General features: G+C 44.8%; 1 protein-coding gene across 2 annotated transcripts in view; it reads right to left on the bottom strand.

The window, feature by feature from the left end:
- The window catches only part of SLC22A18 (solute carrier family 22 member 18), a 56074-nt gene that overhangs the window by 14210 nt on the left and 16480 nt on the right, over window positions 1-25384 (bottom strand). Inside the window, exons 5-7 of one of the 2 annotated variants that reach the window (XM_035328467.1) lie at window positions 8511-8611; window positions 7872-7982; window positions 3156-3256 (exon numbers count right to left, since the gene is read on the bottom strand). In XM_035328467.1, coding sequence (XP_035184358.1) covers window positions 3156-3256; window positions 7872-7982; window positions 8511-8611 — 313 coding nt within the window. Of the gene's footprint in view, window positions 1-3155; window positions 3257-7871; window positions 7983-8495; window positions 8612-25384 lie in introns of both variants that reach the window. The other variant, XM_035328466.1, reaches the window with a different exon arrangement.

The following is a 25384-nucleotide window of genomic DNA, read 5'->3' as shown; positions in this document are numbered from 1 at the left end:
AAAATATATAGAAAAAAAAAGGAACTGCAATAATGCTACTGGACTTGCCAGGAACTGGCAGACCGTGCAATGCCATTTATTGGCTATGACTTTTGGGGAACAGTTGGACAAGCTCCTGCTTGCCTTGCCAAAATCTGTGCGCACCTGAAGCTTCTTAGCACATGTTGTGTGTGCTGAGAGCAGGAGACCACGGCCATGCCCTCCTGCCTTGCAGAACAGACCCCTGGGCACTGTTTTCATTGTCTACAAGGATATTTAGAGTAAACAGGACGCAGCTCGATTTTTATTTCCCCCTTTGGTTCTATGACGTCCACTCCCACCTATAAAAGTTCTTAAATGTGGCCCATTTTCAGACCCAGGGGGAATGCAAATGAGAGGGGGATCTCTAACGGGGGGCTTACAGCAAATCAGGGAGAAAACCCCCACAATATTTTACAGAAAGGCAAACTAAGGAATGAGAACTGAAAGCTGAGGACCTGCTTGATGAAATTCCTTAAAAAGGACATTACATTCATTATGAATAAAGCTATAATTTAGCAAGTGAAGTGGGGAAGCCATTCAGCAGATATTAATCACCATTCACCCATCTAGACTGGTGGAATTTGCTTGCACCTTAATCTGCATTTATATCTCCAGCAGTATCAATTCACTGTACAACAGAAACAGACGTGCCTGAAATGCCAGCTGAGGGACGACGAAGGCCCAAGAGCTCAGTGGGATGGAGCTGGCACACATTACATCCCCTGTGCTCATCTTCCACTGGAGGAAACTTGACAGAAAGCAGTTATAAAGCATTAACTCAGCCACTATCTACAAGAGATACGTTTGGGCCGTTGCAGCCAGGGTCCTGATTTCAGAGTTAGGACACACATCTTGTGTCTTACAGCAGCTTTAAAGCCAGATGGTGAGAGCATTGTTGATTTGGACCAGCTGAGGATCTGGTCCTGTAAAAACTAGAGTGGAGCTGGTAACTGCCAGCTACAAAGTGGAAAGAACAAGCAACAAAGCAACAGGCAGTGCTCTTTCTTTTTCTGGTGGTTGGACTACAAATCCCAACACAGCATCACATGGAAAAGAAGTTCCTTCATACTCTACGACCACTTCCCTCCTGCATTTCTGCTATCCAAAGTCATGTGCTGTTGAACATGTGTAGCAAAACAGACAGAAACTGCATGGATAGATGAAAGCAAGCTGCCTGGCTGACAAAAGCCAGTTTCTGTGCCAAACAGCCCGAGGCAAAGCCTCCCCAGCAAAGCAGATACTGCACCTGAGCCCGGAGGCCACTGCTGGATTCCAGCATGGTAATGGGTATGGTTGGGATGAAACCCAGACTGTGGGAAGGGTCAGAGCCTTGGCTAGTGCTTGCCATCTGGTTATTTGCTAGGAAGCAGAGTGAAAGCAGCAGGTCCCGCACCTCTCAGGACCGTAGGGTGCACCGGCACGGCAGTGCAGGTAACCTTATCTACGGCAGTTTCAGCCAAACTAACCTGGGAAACAATAGCATGAAGGCAGACAGATATCCCACACCGAGCAGCAATGTCCCAGCTCTGTTGAGCAACACAAAGCCACTCCTTCCCACGCTACACCATTTTCACCTTTGGTGGTATCATAACCCACAGCAGCCAGCTTGAAACGAGAATCTTTTCCATGCTGCAATCCCGAATTTGATTTCCGTGTAGACATATATTAGGGATTTAACTGACACATCTATGTTAAGAGTTATTGGTGTGTCCCTCTACATTCAAAGAGGGAAGAGGACAACAGAAGGCGATTTGCCGCCCCCCCTTAAAACCTGGATGAATCCTGGAGGTACTGCTGTAGGAGGCAGCACACAAAGAGAAGTGCAGAGTAAGCCTCCATCAACACTGGAGTTTGGGTCAGACATGCTTTGGCAAGCAGCTGCTGGTCACCCCACTTGCCACACACACTCTTTCCTTGCTGTGGAGCAGCAGAACTTTCCAACACGGCTGAATGGGAGCATGCATCCAGCTTACAGCAGGTGTACACGTGGGACCAAGACACAGCAAGTCAAATGCCACCCTCCCAAAAACACACATGGTGAAGGCACCAGCTCCTCAGATCCAGATGTTTCACTCTGCTCACTGATGCACAGCCATGCTCGCTGGCTGCTCTACCAAGTTATGAGAACAGGACAGAGCCCAGGAGACTGGCAACATTATGCCAGATCCAGGTCACAAGGGAAGGAACTGAAATTGCCATTTCATAGATGGGAAGCTCCTCCAAGTCCCACAGGAACTCTGTGGTAATGTCCAGGAAAGGAAGTTTTTTTTTTTTTTTTTTAATAACAAGACCACCCTCCTTCAGGATATTGCTTAACTTGCAACTCTACCTTCCGGCCGGCTTGTAACCATCTGTTGCTCTTTCTGCACAGTTATTAGCCTCTTCCTCCAAATAATGCAGCGCCATTATTTTTGGTCCTGCTATGGCCTAATTCAGCTGACTTTTCCATTTTGCCCATTTTATTAGTCTCAAAACCACATTCCATTGCCCATATATATTTTTATTTTATTTTATTTTATTTTATTTTATTTTATTTTATTTTATTTTATTTTATTTTATTTTACTGAAAGCGTAAGCTTGCTGTGCTTGTTTCCACACAGCAGAAACTAGTCCTTCTTCTACACTGAAGGCATCTGTGAAAATGCCAGTAAGACTATCTACCTATATAAATTCACAGGGTGCTACTAAGCAAATGTAAACGAGCTACCCTGCACCACTGAAAACTTTATAATTAAGGCATGTTAACTTCAATGTAAGTTTTGTTACAAAAAACAGGATGATGTGTCACTTGTTGAAAATTTTAGCTCCACAGCTTAAAGATTTGCAAGAATCACAGAACAATTTGGGTTGGAAAGGGCCTTAAAGATCATCTAATTCCAAGCCCACAGGAAGGGGCAAGAGGGAAAAAAAAATCAAGACACTCCTTTCTTTGCTTTCTTTCCATTCCAAGAAATAGAATAAATCTGGAGGCATTTTTATTTTTTTGAAGTCAAGTAACACCCAGCAGAGCTAGGAGTGCATTTGTGCTCTTCACGTCAATATCATGTCTGGATTTGGGAGAACATGAGTGAAAAAGGGAGCAAGGTGCACATTAGACATTAGTGTGGCAAGAGGGGGGCTTCCACTTCACTTACCATTTGAAGGACACCAAAATATGACATCAGGTAGCCAGACTCCACTGCTTCCAAGCCAAAGAAATCCATCGAGATGATGGAAAACATAATCAGGAACAAACCTAGAGGGAGTGTTAATGAAAAGTATGTATCAGTACACCTCCAGCACCTGTAATGGCCCAGCCCCTGTTCCCAGTCACCTCCAGCATGAGTCAGTAGCTCTCCCTGGGGTTACAGGGACTGGATATAAACATGAGCAGAATCCTACTCAAAGTCAGTATAGTAATTTAGTCTTTAAATGTTCACTTTTTATCCTGCTTACTTTCATCTTTAAATAATGTGACTACGTAGGCTGTAGATTCAGCTGTTTATAATAAACTGGTAAATATTTTTATCATCCAAGCCAGACTAACCATTAAGGCAGCAAGAAAACCTTTGTTCAGACAAGACTGTAACCAGAGAATAATCTGATTGGATTCCTCCTCCCTTTTGCCTGACTTTAGCTTTCCACCATTGGCAATACTGCCTGGGAAACAACCTGGTGACATCAGACCAAACATGGAGGTTTCGCTGCACACCCCAACGGTGATTTCAGCAGCACATAGAAGCTCTCTCATGGCACGATAGTGGTGTCACCACAAATAATCAGGGATGTATGGACAGGAACAGTAGGCACCAGGGCAGCTCTTCAATTAAGGCAATTTCTAGAGAGCACAGCAGAAAATGCCTGCTCAATCTCACCTAAAATTACAGTAGGGTGCATTTCCCTTCCCCGCCAAACATACACAAATACAGACATGTGTACATGCACTCCACAATATACACAGAGCCATAAAATTAAAAATATTGGGACAGAGCCTGCTAAAGAACTGGTATAAGATGTGAGACTGCTGCCCTCCTAACATCTTGTGGACCTCGGGCGACAAAGACAGGAGGAAATTGGGGCCCTCTCTGTGTAAATGTCCCCCCCATCTGACTGTCTGATGCTGATGGGGAGAGGAGGAAAAAGCAGGTGACCTCCATGGGTCCATCCCTGCCCTTGGAGGATCCTCCGATATGCAAAGACTCAGTAAGTTGGGAGCTGAAGTCTTCTCCTTCATGGTAGGAAAGCAGAGGCCAGGAGGAAATGGGTGAGGGTTGGGATGAGGGCTTGTGGCCTGACAAGGTGAGTCATGTACCCCGCAGCATGGAAAGGCTCCTGCTCGCATTTCCTGGAAGCGTGAGGAGAGCCGTCCCAAACTGCTGACTTCAGTGAAGCACATTCACCCCAAGCGCAACCACATCCACCCATCACTGGTGGACAACATAACAGGTTTTCCTTACGGGTCCCATTCAGACAGGGACCACACTTTTCCAGTGAAATTCACCCAACTGGAAAACTCAAACCAAGGGCTTTGGGTGCTGGTGAGACAATGGGGAAATGGTCACTTACATGGTGTCATGGTCTGACCTGCCCCAGGGTCTGCTTTTGGAAGGGAGGGCTCACACCTGAACAAATCAGCCCAATTCCCCTGTGTCAAACAGCACGGTACTGCTGGTACCAGTAGTGCATCTGTGTCAAGGAGGACCACAATCTGAGCTCCCCAGCTCACGAGGAACCACCACCCTCCCACCCCAGGCCCTGCCGCAAAGCCTTCCTGAGCCCCAGAGTTTTCTGGGGACAACTCCTCCTCCCTTACTGCCCAGCTGGTGCTGGTCCCCAGAGGTTTGGAGAAGGTGCTGGGTGCACGTGAAAATTTATGGCTTTGCCACACCCCTCGGTGGGGAGCGCCTGTCAGTACCCAATTGCTTTGAAATGCCTCTCAGCCCCAGCCAGTTTAAGGTAACATGCAAATTGCAGCATTTACTTCCAGCATCCAAAACAGACAACAGAGTTGCACATGTTTATAAAAGACACACGTGAAGAAATGAAAGAAAAACCACACTTGGTTTTACTCGCGGGGAGATCGGCTTGGGGCGGGTGCGACTGCCTTCGTGCAGCTGCCCCACTGTGGTACCACCTAGGAGGGATTTGTCCTTCCCACATACCTGAAGCTTCTTCCTGGTACAACGCGCCCGCTCTTGCACTAAGCTCCCCTTTGAAGTCCCTCGCTAAGTTTAAGTGGATTTGGATCTTTCTGCTCCAAACCAGCTCATTTCTTCCTGTGCAAGGGCCTAGCTGCTCTCCTTCTTTAGCCTTACACATTGCACAGAGATGCAAACATCTCTTTCTTCAGACAGGTATCATGCCCATGCCTGCATGGTTGCTTACAACTGCCTGGACAAGGGAGTCCCTCCTTGTCCTCCCTTCTTTCAGTGACTAAGGGGGTCTCAGAAACTTCACATTCTTGCGAAAGACGGGGCTAAACAAGGGGTGAATTCCTTAGAAAACCTTGCACCAGAACAATGAATAATGATGGTCATGCAGCAGAAGGCAGGTAAGTGGCTTGTGAAACTTGATAAATGTGAGGCAGAGCACCAAGGAGATACGGGGGTGTGAAATGCATTTTTTTAAAAAAAAAAAAAAAAAAAAAAAAGATAAAGACTGGGAATTTATAAAAGCAGCCTCTGGCTTTGGGAGGGCATACTGGACTTACATGGCAAGGTGGTAGCAGGGGGCCTGCAGGAGTTGCCTCTGTGAGAAGAAAGCAGGCTTCCCAAAAATCTAAGATTCACACAAGCAGCTAATTATCAGTATTTTCAAAGCCCTGGTGATCCCTGAGCAGCAAGAGGCATGTTTGACATTTCTATTCGCATGTTTGGCTTTCTGTCTTTTATCTACCACAAGGAAATTATGCTTGCTTTTCCCAGGTCAGCTGAGCAGGCAACTTGGCCATGCTGGAGAGACCCACTGCCCCTCCATCCCTCAGCAGCTCTCCTCCCAGAGGAGGCACAGAGCTGATTTCTGCTTTTATGCAAACCAGGGAGGAGGTTCCCAACCTTGCAGCCCTCTTGGGAAGGCTCTTTCTCTCTCAAACCAGCTAATTTTGGACAACAATGAGATCCATACGGAACAGAAGATTTTCTCCTGTGTATATCACAAACTTGTTTACAAAGTAAATAGAGAAAGGTCTGTAATTTGAATTATCTAATTAATTATACAGTTGTCAGCAGGGATGTGAAAGGTGAATGAGACCAACAGGAGCTCAACCTCCAGCCATGAGCAGCCGAGGAGGAGGTGATGGCTAAAGCCCCTTTCGGCTGCAATCCTATGGCCAGTGGTCTGAAGAGACACCTGCAAAGTCACTAGGATTTTAATCACTCCCGGCCATAGTGCTCTGCTTGCGGCAAAAATGCCTCCAGTGATCCTATTCCTACTCCCCTGAAACACTCCTACCCATCTCAGGGACAGTTGGCCCATGTCCTGCCTTAAATCTCAGCTTCACTTTCCATCCTGTTTCCCTTTGAGTTCCCTTCCAGTCGGGGCAGGAGATGTTTATTGTGGTTCAGTATGCATTTTTGCTGTGCACAGGAAAAAAAGAATGTCTTCTACAACACAGAGGCATTTGCATTTCAGCAGCGATGACTAAACCAAAGCGCATTTTGCCTGCCTGTTGGAAAAAGGACAGTGCACAGGAAACTACAGTGCAGATTACAAATGGATGTAGTCTCAGTGTAGTGTTTTTAAACAGAGAAAAGAATGCTACTTTGAGCTGAGAAATGAGCCAAAACTGGAAAAAGAATATCACACCACTTGGCGATCTCGTACTGACATTTTATAAACACTATTTTAAGCACAGTTTTAAAGCTTAGTTTCATAAGAACCTAAGAGATGCATTCTTAGGGCAAGCCACCAGTCCATGGAGATACTATTCCATCTCCAGCACTGGGGTTAGGACCAATTAGCATTATTTGTCTCTGCTAATGCCAAGTACACACTAAAAGAGGAAAAAAAAATCAGGAATATTTTGTTCCCTGCAAGTTATTCTGCAGCTCCAGTCAGACTTTGCAAGGCTAACAGATGAACCTGGTTATTCCCAGAAACATTGTCCCCTTCTGATTTAGTCACTCTCCATGACCAAACCTACTTCTATTTGTACACTGAATTTACAATTACAAATTAAAATTTAATGAAACGTACCAAGACTGTGACTGACTCAAAGGGAAGAGGGGAACAGGCAGGTCTGCAGTGTTTGAGATAGCAGTGGGTTATGACCACAGCATGAGAAAAATGCACAGAATATTCAAAGAGAAGAACAAGGACCATCACATAGGTGCAAGGGAAAAAAAAAAAAAAAAAAAAGCTAGCAGCTCCCTGGCACACAGCCGAAAATTAACAGCCTGTCTGACCACAGCTCCTTGTCCAGCAATATCTTTAAATTGCTGGGAAAGGGTTAGGGTACGCATAATTCCCTCCCCTTAAAATCATTAAGTAAAATCAGGAGAGACCTCAGTGTTTCTGGCAGGGTACAGATGATTTGCCTCTGCTCTGAAGAGGTTCCAGCCTAAATAGAAATGGCAGACAAGAGGAGAAAACCATCCCTTTACAGCCAGGGGATCAGGCAGAGTGATTAAGTGATTTGCCAAAAGTCACAAAAGCGGCCTGTGACAAGCAGTCTGTTTTCCATTAAGTCCAGGTTTTTGACCCTATGTGGCTGAGAGCATCTGGAAGTATGCAGCTCTGAGGTACGAGCTGAATCCGTACTCCTCTGTGATCACACGCGTCGTGGTTTCAGTAACTTGAGACCAGCCTGGTCTACAGCGTATATCTTCTTATTTTAAATACATCAACAACCATGGGTAATGGGTGAGATTTACCTATGGGAAATCCAGAAAAGACCTTGACTAAGAAAATTTCCATTACTCCTGGAAACTTCATCAGGCGTAGGATTTCTCTGATGCTGAACACACTGCCAGACTGTGATGTGCCTATGGAAGATAACATATTGGATAATAGTATATTTATACAGGTTAAACACAGGGAACAAGAAACTCATGGTAATTACTTCTAGCTTGTTATAGTGCTTTGCTCAGTGTAGGCAATGGCTTTCTGAGTGATGCTTTCTGGGAATGCAGAGGGAAAACCATAACTGGAGTAGTATGATCTGAGTAAACATCAGTGCAAGAGTTAACTCTGGTATAGAACTGAATTTGGAGGTAAAGCTTTGGGATCTGGAAAGCTGAACTGAAACTGTGGACAGTTCATATGCAAAATGAATTAGATTATTGCATCTTCAGCATTCCTAAATCCTTCTTATCTGACTCAAGCTCATCTCTTGGGAAGTACTTTCTCACACACATGAAGAGGATGAGGCCCTGTGAGCAAAGAAGTCCACCTTTTTGCGCATAAATGCAACCCCAAATCCTTTAGCACAGTCCTGCCATCAAGTTAGTCCCCTGTCCCTACTTATGTGCTATTTATCAGAAGCACTAAATACTTACTGTGCTCTGCCTCATCATGTTCTGACTTTGATTTAGCTGGTGAAGGGATCCAAACCATTGCTATCATGGTGTTGATGAGACTTCCCACCAGCCCGACATATATAGGAGCAAAAATGCTGCAAACAGACAGAAATACAGGTAAGTAGGTAGATATCATAAACTGAAGACAGTTGTATCTTCATCCTGTGAAGTTTTGGGCACATGTCTGCTTTTACTTGGATGAGGAACAACTCCCTTGAAGTTGCAGTAAAGAAGGCTATCAGAGAGCTCACATGCTTTCCTGGGGGCCTTAGATATGACCACAGTATGACATTTCACCTAAAGATTGACATCAAGATATTAATGCTAATATTAATCATGTTAATTATATGGCATAATACAAATCCATGAGTATTAGGGGAAAAGAGCCCCTCTTGGTTTAATGCAGCTTAGAAATCTTCCCACGGAAAGTGAGAGCAAATGCTTTTTGGGATCCATCTAATCCCCATCTAATCTCCAATTTAATTCATCAAAGCATTATCTCATGCTTGAAACTTCTCAGTGAAATCAAATGAAGTTAAGGAGTGAGGAAAGTACTCAGGATGATTATGGATGGTAGAACAAAGCTCAGAGTACAATCAGATCCGAAAACATCAGAGGTACACCACCATCTCAAAAAGAGCCACTAAATATAACAGATCAATTGACAAAACTTTGGCTGCACACCAGAGGCCCAAATTTTGTCTCTTTAATAGATGTGGGGCCACATCCTTACATGTTATCTAAAAAACCCAACCACAAACTAGTCAATAGAGTCAAAAAGAAGTCCTAAATTATCACTATCCTCTTAAAAGACAAGAATGGGAAATGACTCCTCCTAGTCTTTAAGGGTAGACTTCAGACTCTGAAGGGTTTTAACTTCAGCAAACACAGCTGGAACAAAGTCCAGGGCTGGAAGACTGAATCTCAGGAGACTTGAGCTGAAAACAAAGGAAAAAGTATGGTTTGTGTTTAACAGTGAGAGCGATTATTCACTAAACCGGCTCATTAAGTCTTCTCCATCATGACAATCCTGTTAGTCAAAGGGGAATTCTTTGAGAAATGTATGCCGAAAGCCTACATCAGGATGTAGATTTGGGGTGGGAATCCCCAGCTGACAAAGTCCAATGTCATGGAGGGGACAAGATGACTTGACCATCATGCTCTCTCTGGGGCATCAAAATTTAAGCACGTTGGATCTTAGCAAAGCAACACCTGGATTCATCAGAGAACATTTTGGAGGTATGCGAGCCCATGCAGACTTGGAGATGAATGTACCCTCACCTCATCAAATGGGACTCCAGAGAGACCTGCAAGATGCAAAGCCGTGCTTCCTGTGCGCCTGCTGATAAAGGGCTGCTTCTTGCCTGGCTTTTTACTGCTGCTTTCCTTGTCAGACCACAGCCTGTGTTTTTCATAGAACAACCAGCAGCACTAATTGTAAAAGCCTCAAGTTTCCTCTGTGCTAAGCAAAGGTGTAGTCTGAATAATTTCTAAACTGTAACAGGGTTATTATAAAAGTCCCAGAGCAAGACAGCCAAGGATTGGGATACAAACAAATGAGAAAAGCATCAAAGAGCAAATATATATATATATATACACACACACGTATTCCTGTTAATAGCAACAGCAAAACTCCCAGATGAATATTTTAATTAATTATCATTAATAACAACAAAATTAGATAATATCTTCCTGCTAATGGACTTAGCGCAGTAATTTAGACCTGCTGCATTCCATCTGCCAAGCAGTTCCACTAATTATCCTGGACCACAAAATTAGTCATTTATAGGATTGTTACTTTTTATTTTTAGTGCAGCAGATTGCCTTTTTTTGATCTAAAATTATCTGCCAAACTGTTCACAAACTACTGAAATCAAGTTTTTGACCCAAATTTTTATCTAAGCAGTTTGGAATTTGTAGTTTGCATTGCAACATGAAGGATCTTTAAGAAAATAGAAAAGATAAAACAATCAAAAGAAGTAGCTCCAGCTGGCTTTTTATATATATCATATATATATATTATTTTATTTCTGTATTTCAAACTTTGATTTTGTGGAAAAAAAAATCATAAAAAATTTTGTTAGACAGAAAAAAAAAAAAATTCTTTTTCCAGTCTTATTTTTTCCTGAGGTTTTCCAGACTCCTAGATGCCAACACAAACATGTTTTACACTTTAGATCCAAGAAGAACCACAGCAAGTGCCAGCAATGAGTGAAGGATCCCCCTATAAAAACAGTAATTAATTAATGTACTCTGCTGAAAGCAAACAACTGATAATTCATTGCTCTGAAAGGGAGAGGAGAATCTTGAAATTTTACACATTTGGAAAAACCTGGGCTTGCCTTCACGGATTTATGGAATTCTGTACAGCTGGACTCTGAATTCAGGGGAATCCAGTAAAATTCAGAGCTCAAAAACACATTTCCCGGAAAAGCCTGAAACATTCAAACTCATCTGAAAATCCCTTTTCATGACCACAGCCTTCCATAAGTGCTTCATGTTTTTCCACATATTAAGCATTATTAGCATTTCTTGATGGTAATGAGGGTACACCCTCAGGCTAGGCTGGTCCTGCGTGGCAGGGACAAACTCTGGAATTGGAGATAATGCACCCGTGTCCTGGAAACCAACTATTTGTTTGCTTGCTTAAGAAAGACAAAATGAAACCAATGGTCATAAAAGTGCTGTATCAACACAGAACGACAATCTCTCTCTCTTTCCCCCCCCCCCCCCCCCTTTATTTTTCTTCTGATGTTTCCATTAGAACATGTGACTTACATTATTCACTTGAAAGCTTCACCCCTTCAACAAGCTCTGGAGAGGAAGGGTCCATTCCTTATGCATTTCAAGGAGTAAAGTGTCACATTTGGTCTTTAATATAGACAGCTGGCCACCTCTTTGTCATCAGGAACAGGGTCAGACTCTGCCTTTACTCCTCCCAGGGGCCTCAGAAGCCCAGGGGAAGAGAGGAGGGAAACTTACCTCCAGGGCTATTCAAGCCATGACCTCTTCTGAGCTTTTTAAAGAAAAACCTAGTCGGGCATAGGCCTTGGCCTCGCATGATGACACCTCCTGTGCCATATCCTGTGATTTTATCAGCACCTAGAGACACAGAGACTATAGATGGATCTAGACCAGAGGCTGATACTTCCCTGTACTAGGAAAAAACACAGCCCACATCCATGGATGCTGCTGGGAGCGGAGCTGGGGCACAGGTGGGGTGGGACAGAGGTGGTGGTGGTGAGGAGGAGCCTCACAAGCAGCAAGATGGCAGGGCAGGACTCACACCCTATGGCAGCTCTAAGGAACAGCTCTTTCTTCTGCTTATTCAGCTTATCAGGAACACACATGTGCCAGGAAGGGATGCAGTGGTGCTAGTAAGACAAATGAGACACATTAAGCAGGTTGCTCCTGTGGGACCTCTCCCCATCCTCTTCCCCTTCCTGCCTTCCCTCTTGTCCCAGCATACCAGCCAGCACACATCCTGCTAAAACCAGAAACAGATTTTCTGAGCAATAGGCACAAGAAAGGATGCAGGCAGAGCTAATACAATTAATTGAAGGTCATTTTAGCTGCACTAACTGAAGTAGCTGCTACTGGCCCTGACTTAAGCTTTCAGAAACATACAATGAGAACATGAACAGAGGGACTGGGAGTCCAGGAGCTCATAACATCAGCTAAATGCTGCTCAGTGACATAACAAAGGCCTTAAAAATATATATATATTATTATTTTCCTGAAGCCTTTAAGCCAGTGTGGTGGACACATTAAAAACACATCCCTGGAGGGAGGGACCCAGGAGATGAGGAAGAGAATCAAGGGCACCCCTAGACACTGTACAAACCCCTGGGGAGACAGCCCCACTTGTTATTTCAAGACTCACTTTCTAGCTTGTGGTCATGGATAACAAATAGGATGACAAATAGGATTTTCCATATGGAAAATCCATCCCAAACGCTGGTGGGAAAGCAGAATTGATGATGAAACCATTAATAATAAAATAATGGCAAAGAGATTGAACCCAGCAAAAATATTAGCATTCAAAGCTGGCTGGAAGAGGGCTGAATTTCTGCCCATCGAAGGCTCAACCAGCCTTTGTATTTACAGCCAGATAGCTGTAAATCCTGGCACACACCTTGCTTTTTATTTAATTGGGCATCACTCAGATGGCAGATTGATTTCAGTATCCCCAACTCCAGGATGAGGGAAACAAGCAGGAAAAAGATGCATCTTTTTCACAGCTAATGCTTTCTCACCAAGTACTGCATGCCCCTGAAGTCCAAAGAGGTCGCACATGAAGCATCAGAAAAACTTGGTGGGCTTCATAGCCAGCAAGAGTCATAGAATGATTTGGGTTGGAAGGGACCTTAGAGATCATCTAATTCAATGAGGATCTTGGGAAGCAAACAAGTATGCATGGGTATATATACATTCATATTTGTACATTCATTATACATGTACATTATACATTCATATTTGTACATACATATGAACACATGCATAGAGCATTTCCTAGCAGCTGTGCAGCAGTTCTTGGTGAAAGTACCTTTGGATGTAACAAAACCAAAGGGCTGCTGCTGGCTGGCTGGGAGGCTGCAGTGGGGCTGTGTGTGCAGTGAGATAGCATCAATCACTTTCTGATTAGCATTCCAGCCACAGAGCCCTGCTCTGCATGCAAAGCACAGGAGAAAATGTGCGTGTGTAATTGCACAATTAAATGTTGCGTCAATACAGCGATTCTTTCGAGGAGGAAGCTGTTCCCAATGCTTCCCTGAGGATTAAAGGATCAATGTGTATTTCTGCAGTGAATGAGATTGTGTTTGTTTTCTTTCTCTTTTTCTTAATAAAGTCAAAGTTGAACATGGAGAGAGTGCAGATTGTTTTTTAGTGACTCACTCCTACTTCAAAACAATGCTGCATAAAGCTTGCATTCATAGCCAGCCCAGATTCCTTAACAAGCTCTGAAAGGGCTCTCAAAATATTTCTTTGATTGCAGTCCGGCCACACTCTCCACTCATCCACTCACACCCTTCGAGAGGGGCAGCTAGGGGAGAAAAGCAGCTGGTGGTTTGAAAAGAAAATAAAGACAAAAAATAAAAATAAAAATAAAAATCCCCTCAGGTAAAACCATGATGCCAAACCATGCTCTCCAGTAAACAGCTTTGCATCCCCAAGAAAATGAGCAGTGGTCAGCCCTCCATCAGTGAGAAACACTGCTAACTTAGATAGAGATGCATAAGCTTAGTTCATAACTCATGGTAACTCAGTGATGGGTTAGCTCAAGGAACTTTGTTTTGCTGTCTTGACAATGCTTGCTTGATGTATTTCATCTCTGATCTATAGTGGTCTTGTCCATCTTGTCTCCTCCCAAAGACTAAAAAGTACAAAATTTCACCAAAGACCATGTTTGTGCTTCTTAAAAAACAAACACACACAAAACCTGCAATCAGAAATACTGAGTCTCAAAACATTTCATAAGTTTCTCAGGACTGTCATGCAACTGTACAGAGATAGCCTGACTTGCACAGCCTGGGGAAACACATGGTACGGTAATACAGAGGCATGAATAAACACAGCATGAGTCTTCCCCCTGTGTGCCCCCTGGCTCAAGCAAATACCCACGGTAAAACAGAATGTGAAGTGAACAGCATGTGAAATGAAAAGCAGAGAATGATGCTAGCTAAAGAAGCATTACATCCCAAGCAGGACCAAACATAGTCCCCAAGGGATGTGCCAGAGAAAGATGCCCTTTTCTCTTGTGGTTCCTGGTGGTCAGGCAGACAGCAGTACTTCTCAAGAGGTAGGACAAATCATCTGGGACAGATCACCTGTATTTCACTTCATCTCCTCAGCAGGACTCCTTGGTTACAATTTTTCTATTTTTCACTCAGAGCCTGTGATTTCTCTAGAGACAGAACATGAAATGGGAGCGGATAACTGTATCCACCCATGCATCAGCAGGAATGGGAGGGAGCTCACAGCCCTGACGCAACTGGAAACCATGACTATGATGTCCTCTTTTTGCTCCCCCTGCCGGGGGGGGCCCGGCCCCCCCCCTGCCCCCGGTTTCCCGTTTTTAGATGAGCAGCAGAAGCAGGCTGCTGCTCATCGGGGAGCAAGAGGCTCTTCTGTACTCCAGTGAACTTGACCTTATTGCGGCAGGCCAAGAGGGTGGTGAAGCTTCATGTCCACACCCTCAGCACAGCCTCTCACAGGGCGAGGACACAGAAGAGTGCTCATTCAACTGCTCGCTTCCAGTGGCAGCCACATCTGGAAAAACTGGGTGGCAGGAAAGGAAAAAAGAGGCAATGGCAGAGATGTTGGAGCTGCCATGTGCTGGGGACACCAGGATGGGAGCCACAAGTTCACATCCCCAAAGTCATCAGAGCTACCTATGCACAGCAGATCCCGGTATATCTGGGGCAGGAGGCAAATTCCCAGCAGCCAGAGCACCCTGTCAGTGCCAGCCCACCGGCTGCTGGATCCCAGGTGGTGCCTTTCTGAGGAACTCAGCCAGGAGAGGCATATCAGTCATGCCTGAATAAGACGTGGGTGGATTTGCGTGCTTGGTCCATAATCCACCATCAATTTCAAGTGTCATTTACATTTGTGTGCTGTTTTCTGGTAAAATACACTGTTTCAAAATACTCGCTTGGCTAAGTAAAAGCTTGCACTCGTATGTGCCATTGCTGCTTTTGCCTGTTGCACAGTCCCACTGCCTCTCTGTGTACCAAACACCTCCACGTTTACACTCATTTAGAAAAAATGGGGGAAAGCAGCTTCTCCCTACAGGGGACTACAGCCAGCTGGGTGACTAAGGCATTGCTTGCTCCATGGTATCATCCTGTATGTCTAGAAATGAAGGAGTCGAGACAAAGACTATGGATGAGTTGCACTGATTGAATGGGGGCTTGCAACACCTGGCTTCAATCCCAGCATGGCTAATACTGGATGAGCTGAGGCAGGTCGAGATAGGAATCAGCAAGTAGGTGTAAATGGTCAGTTCTCACAACAGACACATCCCACCGGTGCAGCCGGGACTTGTGTTGCTCGATCTAGCTGTGAACCGTATGGAACAGCAGTGAGGTAAGAAAGTTTGCTGAGGACATGCAGGGGGTTGGGGGAACGAGCAGTCAGTGGGGAACTGCATGTGGCCCTTGAAGGACAGAGGGGTTGGGCAATAAAACGGCAGCTGAAAGTCTGCGCAGCTTAAACAACATCAAGTGATGCAGACAGGGAAAACAAGTCTTAAATCAAGGAATTAAATGATAGTTTCTGGAGTGCTTAGTGCTGCTCAGGAGTGAGACCTTTGGACTACCATAGGCAATTTAACAAAACTCAGCTCAGCGCTTGGCTAATCAAATGTTCTGGGATTGCTGTGAAAGAAACAGTGAGCCAGAGAAGAGAAGCTCGTTATACCGCTGTATAAATCCCTTGTTCACTGGCATTTTGAACGGTGCACGCAACATTTCTCCCCTCTTCTCAAATAGGTACCTTAGAAGTGGGAAAGGCCCAGAGGAGGGCAGCCAGGACTTCACACTAGTGAGAAGTAACCAGATTCAGAGAGTTCACACTGCAGAGAGGGTATTCAAGGGACGTGTAATAACGGCCCAGAAACTTGTGAGGGCCATGGAGCAGGGCATTAGGAAGTGACTAATGTGGTATCTCCCAGCACAAGGACTGGAAAGCATCAGATGAATCTGCTGGGAGCCTGGTTCAAAACACAGAAAAAGGCCCAATTCTTTCCACCACACATAGAAGGTCAGTGGAGTTTGTTGCTAGTGATGTAGTGGAAGGAAAAGATTTAAACAGGCTCGAGGAGAGACTGGACGAGTAGTTGGAAGAACAATCCACTGAAGGTTATAAAAGAGTCACAAACCACATTCATTCATGTCAGGAAATCCCCTGAGCTGAAAATAGTTGGAGGCTGGAAAAGTAATTGGTGAAGCATCATGCAAGTTTTTCCCACTATTCTTCTTCCCTAGGCATCTTACTATGATTTTTATCAGAGAAAGGGTAACAGGTCACACTGAGATGCAAGTGCAATATCCTCCTCTCAGCAGGAATCGAATTCATATCTCCCACTACCATCTCACAAACCAGACAGGCTCATCTTTGCTCATTCCATAGAAAAAAAAGAAAAAAAAAATTATTTTTTTTTTCCTGCAACCCTTACATATTCCAGAGAATAAGATTAACCATAACTCTCATGCTGCGCTTGGGACACTCAGGCAGGAAAGTGTAACTCTACATTGCAAGCCAAGAAAAGTTCATGCATCTTATCAAGTGACTGTTTAATGTAACACAAAGACTCAATCCTCTCATCTCTCAAGCACAGATTTTTCCCAGACTTTTTCTTGCCAATCTACAGGACAGGCTTCTCATTTCCAGGAATATCTTGTTAGACACCTACGTGGTGATATATAGCTGGCCTCCTGATGCTAAAAAAGGTATAGCAGCAGAGCTTGGGTGGAAACATGAGACTGAGGGCACTTCAAGGGGAAACAACAGGACAGGAACCCCCACTTGAAGTGGTAATATTTCCATTGAGTTTATTTAAACTGCACTGAACACAGCTGACTCCTGGTTAAACTTTGAAGTAAATGGTAAACATGCAGTACCAAAACACCTTTACAGCTGTGATCCTAGGCAACTCTTCATTTCCTTCATAGGTGGAGTGGAAGTCTCCACTTACTCAATACCTGGAGTATGAGATTCTTGGATAAATCCAACCATACAAAATAATAAGACATTTCTGAGTTCCCCCTCCCCTGACTTCTTCATGGTAGAGGTTTGTTCCCTAATGGGTGGTAAATTAATACCTTTTTTTAAAAAATAAATAAATAATACCATAAGCTGCTCTTCCGAGCTCAGAATGTGGTAAATTATTAAAACACTGGATTTGGGTGTGTCGCTGGGTAAGGACTCCCACATACAAACTGGTTAGAAGGTGAGCAGCGCTTGCTAGACTACCCGGTGACTCACTACTGAACACATCGTTAATCATATGTTACAGCATGTCTGACTTCATAGAATACCGTAGGTGGTGAAATAATCTGTGAATGACTTCAAGCTCTTGCTAGCTTTTATGAGGTTACAATGCTTCAGACTCCAAAAGACTCAGCTGGGCAGGAAACTGTTGAGGGTTTGCTGTAGTAACCTGGACCGCACTCCCGGCACGTCAGGTCTCTGCTCACGGCGGTGGCTTTGGAGGATCTGCAAGTTTGGCACCAGCTGGGGTTGCTGCTTCTCAGTAATCGTGATGCACTTACTCAGAGTTGGCTCAGAGCAAAGCGTGGGCAAAGCTGAATTTTGCTGCCCAAGGATGAGGGGTGGAGGCTGGGTAGTTCCTGTGAGGGGAAGGGATAGGATTTGGCTGGAAAACAAGCAAGAAGAGAGCCCCGGCAAGCCAGTATCACCGTCTTTGCCAGCACTCAGGGAGACAGGTAGTGATGGGTACTTCCGAGAGGACTTCTCTCACCTTCCAAAACCAGACACCCATGCCAGATGCTTTGGCTTTCCTCAATAACAGCCATAAGCCTGCCTTCTCACAACTCCAGCACAGATAAGTAGAAAGCAGGGCTGTGTGCAGACAGCCCAATGCCGCAGGTAACTACCTACTCCACCAGCGCTTGGATATGGCCCAACATCAACCTGCTGGAGGTCTGGAGCCTCTTCCCCTGTCAGCCCCTTTTGCAAGTGAGGCACTGGAGAAGCCACAGTCATGGTCCCAGACAGCAGTTCTTGTGTCACGTGAAATGAAGAGTTCTCTCCACACCCAAAAGCTAGCTAGGTAAATAGTGAAGTCATTGACAAGCCAAGTCTGACACTTAAATTTGGTCTCTTCCCAGGACCGCATTCACGTGAAGGACATTTTAAAGCTACGTAATCCCGGGCAAAACAAATTACTTTACCTGGAGGTAACTAACTGTAAATGCCTCAGCCTAGCAGAGGTACGGCACAGACTGTTCTTGCCTTGGAACAAGTAGTCACAGCCAACACCTTCTACCTCAAGGTGTGAAAAGTCTTGCCATGCTTCATCAAGGGCTCTAGCACCTTTTGTCTAGTAAGACCTCATAATGAGACAGAAATAAGATGCATTAGGATTCATTTTGTGTGCGGAACAATGTCAGAACACTAAATCCAGAAGTTACAAATAAAATGCATGTCAGAAGCATTTCCCGCATTCTGCCCCAACCTCTTTGGTTGCACAACAGACCCCTTGAAAAGAACTCTTTTCCCAGCAAAGACAGACCCTTAGGGATGTGGTGATTTGATTTCATGAACAGTTTGATCCCAGAAGGAGGCATCTGATTAAAATGAGTGAGTCACTCCATTTCAATAACCAGAAGGGTGAAACCATTAATTAAAGGTGCAGTTTACTTGCTTGGGCAGGCTTCATATGCTTAAACCATGAGTGGTCTCACTGTTACTATATTTACCAAACTCTCCCAATTAAGTGTTTTGTTTCCTTCATCCCATAACGATGATGGTTTCTGCATGTTAAATATAAGCCAACAGGAGATTGCTCCTTGTTTCACATTTGCAGGTTTGAGTATCTGCAGGTAGTTTGCCTTTCTTCGCTGCTTGTAGGACAAATACCAGTCAAGGAATAGCTAGGAAACTTGGCACAAAATGATCTGTTTTCAGATGCTTTGTTGGCATAGTAGAAAATAATTGATTTAAAAAGCACATTAAATGTTAACTGAACTTGGTTGTGCTTTTTGGAGCAAGGAATCGAAAACAGATTTAAAGTCCTTCAGAGCAGTCAAACATAATTGCAGGGCCTTCTCTCCGCCTTGCATAGTTAAGTGTATTTCAACAGTGCCAAAGCCCTGAACAAGAACATCCTTTATCTGCAGCCCCGGTGCAGTGGCTGCGTTTCGAGCTAACACACCTTAGCTCTCAGTCGGAGGCACTCCCCTTAGGGAGAAGAGCTTCATTCTCTGCACCACATTTAATCTTGGCCCCACTACTGAGACCACCTACGGGGATGCCAATTAGTATCAGCTGCATTACACTGAACTCTTATTTACTGCAGCAGTTGTTGGGAACCACATCTTACGTAGCCTCATGGGCAGCCTCTCCACCCAGCCGTGCGCTCACAGCAGGATCCTGCTACCTTCACCATCAAATGACAGCAACTACAAGCTACCTGGTGGACTTGCATGGAGAGTTGCTGGCAGAGTATTTGTACGTGTGTTTAATTGCAAATTAGCAGCTGGAAATAAGGAGGGGTTAGCACTTGTGTGAACAGCCAGCTGTCTGCAGAGGAGTTTGGAAACCTCTGATAAAATATTTCTGTAGCTTCAGTGAGCAAAGTGATGGCACACTTGGTTTTGCTGTATCTGAAATACTTACTTCTCCAGATATCTGTTTTTACAAGAGCCAGAGGCCACACACTTCTTTGGCAGGACACCTAGGGTAACACCTGTGCTTTATGAGGGTAGACGCTACAATCAGGTATCTGAAGGCAATGAGGGGCCGTGCCCTTCAGTGGTTTGCAGTGACAATTATTTAAGACTGGTGCTTGCAATACTCTGGAACCTTTCAAAAGCTGCCTCTTTGCACCAAATAGGTCTGCATAAACTGGTTGATTGATGATGAAATTATTTACTTTTTGAGGTTATTTTTACTATTTTTTCTTTCCAGGACACAGTGAAGAAGAATGGTACCATTTGATTTCATTTCATTTTCAGCAAAGGAAAAACATGGACTTCAAAGTGCTGCCAAGCAGTAGCCTGTTAGATGCACATCTGGGATGGTGGAAGTACAGAGATCTCCAGACCTAGATCTGCATTGCTCCTTGTAACAGTCCTTATGAGAAGTTTTCTTTTCTCACATATGGAGATGGACCTGATAACAGCAGCTGAAAAACTCACAGTTTGTCTTCATAACATCCCCATGGGTGATGGTGCAAATGCCCTGTATGGACATGAAGCACCCAAAAGTGCCTCTGCAAAGTCCTGGAAAAAGCCTTAAAAAACTGTAGGATCAGTCCCAATATCAGCAGTGTAGATAGGATGGCTGCCAAAACCCATCAAAATGGCAGCACTCGGCACAAAGAGCCAAGCCATAGAGTAGAGATAGCAGCAGGAAAGGACTTGAAATTCATTCCTCTTTAGTAAGTCATCAGATAGCAGCAGCTGAGGAATGGAAATGGTGTGGGTTCAGTACCAACGGCTTTGTCTTTAATCCCTGCTTCACATCAAGGCTAGTTGTTAACCTGCCCTCAGATGAAGGCAGGTTTTTGCTAAATGACGCAAACTAAGCACAACTTGCTGTATTTACAAATACAGACAAACCCTGTATTTATACTACACTAATAATGAAACTTCCCAAAAGAAAAACACTAGAGCATTTGAAGGCTTTAGGGATGTTCTTTTTCAGTTAATATTTGCTTTTAATTCATCCCACAGATTTATTTCTGAAAATCTGAACATGACCCAAAAAGGAAAGAGGATAGTGAAAGCCCCCTGAGCATATGGGAAAAAAAGAAAATATGATGCCTGAAAATCCCTCTGCACTCCTCCTGCAGACGCAAATGGCAAAGAATTGATGGATCAAGCAGTAAATCCTGGTCTTGGCTGTCATCAAAAGAAACAGCACATCCAGCCAACCAGAGTTCCTTCAGCTAAGAGTGTGTAAGCCCCTGGGCTATTAGATGAAAAATTCCAATCATGAGTGCTAGCCGCAAGGAGGAGAAAAAAAAAAAAATATGAAATTGGGAAAGATCAGGCAGGACAAGCCTCGACATGCTTAGTTTGTCCTCCTGCCTCTTGGCCCAGCCTGCCTGTGTTACAATTATATCCTCATTCCTCAGAGCACAACGCAGTTCAAAGAGACAATAAAACCCTTTTTAGTCCTGTGCTTCACAGCAACGCCACTGAAACGGAACTGAAATGATTCCCGGAGATAGGGCGACAAAAGAAGTTGAACCGTTCCCTACAGCTACCCACTGAGAAAATATCAGTGGAGGAATAAAGGCACCGCTTCACACGACTCCTGTGTTCACCTGAAGAAGCAGGAACTACTTAGTCGTTTTAAACATGACAGTGTTTTATTGCCAGGAAATATGACTCCCTTTTGGGGTACCATGTCAATAAATATTCAGCTTAGGTCCTGAGAACTGTGGGCTGAAGCTCTGTAGACCAAAAGATGACTTGGTAGCAGGCAAAGTATGAGGGACCAGTTATTTGAGCAACCACCAAACTCGGTGTTTCCACTGTTTCTTCTTTAATACTCTTTTTTTTTTTTTTTCCTCCCTCTTACACACACACACAAATGTAGAAGGGCAAGCTTGGAGTTTTAAGAAAAAATCCCCAGCACACACATGGTGGTGGGATGGGCAGGACCCCAGATGTGCCCCTGCCACTCAAGAGCCGCAATGGCTGAGTTTGGGCAGAAAACAAGGACTTTCAGGGCAGTTTAAGCTAGCTTAGCACAATGAAGAGAGCAGAGAGGTGAAAGGCAGAGCAAAGAGCATGCTCAGTACGGATTGGCACCTGAGAGGTCTCCAAGGGAGCACCAACCCATCCCCTCTCCCTTCCAAGCCAAACCAACCAAAACTGACAGAGCAGGGCATAACGATACCACAGGAAGCAATTAAGTGGCAAAGGGAAAATAGCTGGATTTGCAGACAGAGCTATCTTTGCCTCGCCCCTTACAGGACCAGAGGTTAGGAGCAAAGGTTTTTTTCTACTAGTGACTAAAAGCATTACACACTTAACAACCCTAGACAAGGAAATACTCAACTACTGCAATCTTAGACATGAATGAATGGGATAGGCAGAAATAAAAGGCTCCATAACCTATTACCAAATTGCCCAGAAATCATCAAGCAATTACACTGTAAGGTTACTATACAGTGAGGCAATGGCTTTTTGTATTTTTTTTCAAACCTATTCTACCAGGTAGCTCAGCACCCCAGGGAGCTCAGCACAGTTCCAGAGGATGCCCTCGTGTCTTGTTGCTGACTTACAGTCATGCAATGCTAACAAATTCCAGCCCTGTGGAGGATAGGCAACTTTTCTAATTATAACTGGGCTGAATGAGAATTTAATTATCCAATTAGAAAGCTGTAAATACTGTAGACTGACTCAGTTTATGCACACTGGACTTCTTCCTCCCTTTCCCCATGTCAGGGAATTTCTTCCCACTCCACAGCAGTCAGGAAAAGGGCATATAGACGAAGGAGTCGGCAGTCATGAATAATCAGGGAGGGAATTTTCCAGAACAAGGCAGTAATGTGAAAAAGTCTTTCTTCTGGGGCGACATTTGCATGGCCGGGTAATGACATAAGAAGCCCACAAACAAAAAGTCTTTATACCCCTACGGCAGCTTTCGAAATCTCCCAGCGCTGACTCGGTCCTTCCCTTCCGTGCCAAAGCATCTCATTTTGGGGACAGGAATTTCAGCCTCATCTGAACTAGCATCACTAGCTGGGACCAGGCTGAGAAAAGCCATCTGATAAATGTTCTCATCATAACAGACATCAGCTAACAACCAACTGAGAAAGCAGCGGACAACGGAAATTATGTGTATACCACATAGCCCCACAAGTATTCCTTTTTTTTTTTTTTTTCTTAGCAGGACTGCTCCTGGGGGGCAGCCTCCTGGACGGATGACACAGCTCAGCACAGATGCCAGTCACACCCAGAAAATGCTTATGAATGGCATGTTTGAAGCCATTTACGATCTCAAAGACTTCGTAGGATTGAAGGATCTTCTCTGCTCTGGGATGAAGGGTTAAGAGCAGAGCTTGGGGTGATGAATCTGTTTGCATAGGAGCTCCATCAGTGCATAGCTGGAGCCACCTCTGAGATGTAAGGCACCAGATCATAGCAGCAGAGTGGAAAAAAGTGTACAAAACATTGTAGTTGGAAAGTGAGAAAGCAGCTACAGGTACCTCTGGGACATGGGACCAGTGATGGAAATCCAGCTGAAAGTCAATACCTTTGGAGTCTGGACAAAACCCTTTATTTTGCAGGTCATTAGTTTTGACGCAGAGGGCTGGGTGGTGATGCGAGGAGCCTGAAACAGGTAGGTTCACCCCCATGGAAAAGCAGCTGGGGACATACTGCGTTACGGGAGCTGGACCAAGCCCAGCTTCTGAAGCCCCAGGGAGCAGAGAAACTGTTTTTCACCAGCATAGGAAGTCAAGCGCTTGGCAACAAGCAAGACAGCTCTCCCAAAACTCCAGTTACGCAAACAGCTGCCTTCTGCTGGGTTTCAACATGCTCCACTGCTCCAAAAATAATTTCCTGCTTGATTTGATACCATTAGCAGGAGCACAGAACACAGCACGAATGGTCATGCTGCTTCGTGCTGGACCTAGCTAGCCACAAATTTCTAGAAAAAGCCCTGATTTTTTTTTTTTCTTTTCTTCCCCCCCCTTTTTTTTTTTGGCAGACAGGCACAGTTACGCAGGAGGAAAGGGTGACGGGGGATGTAATAAGCCCTCTTCTCTTCCTCCACAGAAGAGTTTTGACGTAAACCTGGATGAAAGCACCTGCCACCTTTGTCTGTCCTCCAGGGCCCCTTTCCATAGCCGAAATTTCCAAGCTCTCGCAGCTCTAACACTCACTTATGGCACAAAACCAGAAGTCAGCAGCCAAGCAGGAATCAGCGCCAGCAAAGTTCAATGACAAAGTCACTGCTTGTTGGGCAATCGGGAGCTGCACCTGAGCTGATGGGGTTCCCCCATGGCACAAACACCCAATAGCTGTTATCACAGCATGTTTTGTCCCCCGCTTTGAGGCCCATTAGGGGGCTTACTGGAGAAATCCCAGCTCAGTGCTTCAGGAATAGCAATTCCAGTTCTGAGCTGGACTGGAATTTGGATAGCAAATTTGGCCCTACGGTGTATTAGATTTCCTCTTCCCTGTTCCCAGCCTGGGCATCTGCATGTCCGTTCCCAAGGAGCTGCACAGGACCTGCCCTGCAGGGAAACCTCCAGGGCCTCTTACCAACAGTGTGCTGGGAGCCTCAAGAAGCACAGAAAGCTAACCATGCCAACACCCAGCACATCAGCATCATGCTCTGTACCGTACAGACCTAACAGCATGGTGCCCCAACCCTGGCATTCAGCACTTAGGGGCTTGCCCAGAGACAAGCTCTTATTTCCCAGATGAAGCTGAGCAAACATTCACCAAAAATAGTAACAAAAGAGCAAAATACAACTCGTAGCTACCCAGTAAATACATCCACAAAATCATAGTGTTTTAAGGCTGAATATAGTGTACACCAGTGTGAAGGTGGACTCCCCAGCAGTGAGAAAGTCCATTTCAACATCTATGGGGTCTTCCAACACTACCTGACTCAGAAGAAAAAAGTCCTTGACAGCACCAACCGATTTTGTGTTGCCTTTCCCCTCCCCATATACTTTGAAATCAAAGCTGTGCAACAGAACCTTTCTACACTCATATATTCAAAGCTTAAATGGACCGCATGGAACCATTTCACCTGATCCAGACCACACAAGCATCTCCAGCCTACTCTTTCCACGGCCATTCTTTGAGCTACACAAAGTTATGTGAGATGTCCCTCTTCAGATGGTATAAGGGGTGAGGAACCCACCCCTGCTTTTGGGGAGCTTGGACAGAAACACAAGTCCCACCCACAGTCCTGCACAGGACATTACCACAGGATGGTAATGTTTCATATAGCTTCCATATACAAGGCAAAATAACCATCTGAGCTGCTCCAAAAGCCAGTTGGGTCCTCTCCTGCCCCTGCCACAAGCCAAGGGAATAGCTCTGCAGAGAAGGTGGCTCCTGAGCTGCAGGGGGACCTGGGCCAGGTGGAGGACAGGACCAGTGGGAAGAGTGCACAAGCCAGTTTCCAAGCTCAACTGACCCATGTCTGCA

This window comes from Oxyura jamaicensis, chromosome 5 (genome assembly GCF_011077185.1).
Source record: "Oxyura jamaicensis isolate SHBP4307 breed ruddy duck chromosome 5, BPBGC_Ojam_1.0, whole genome shotgun sequence".
Lineage (NCBI taxonomy): Eukaryota > Metazoa > Chordata > Aves > Anseriformes > Anatidae > Oxyura > Oxyura jamaicensis.
Note: the sequence above shows the minus strand (reverse complement) of the source record. Positions and strands in the feature narration are given on the sequence as shown.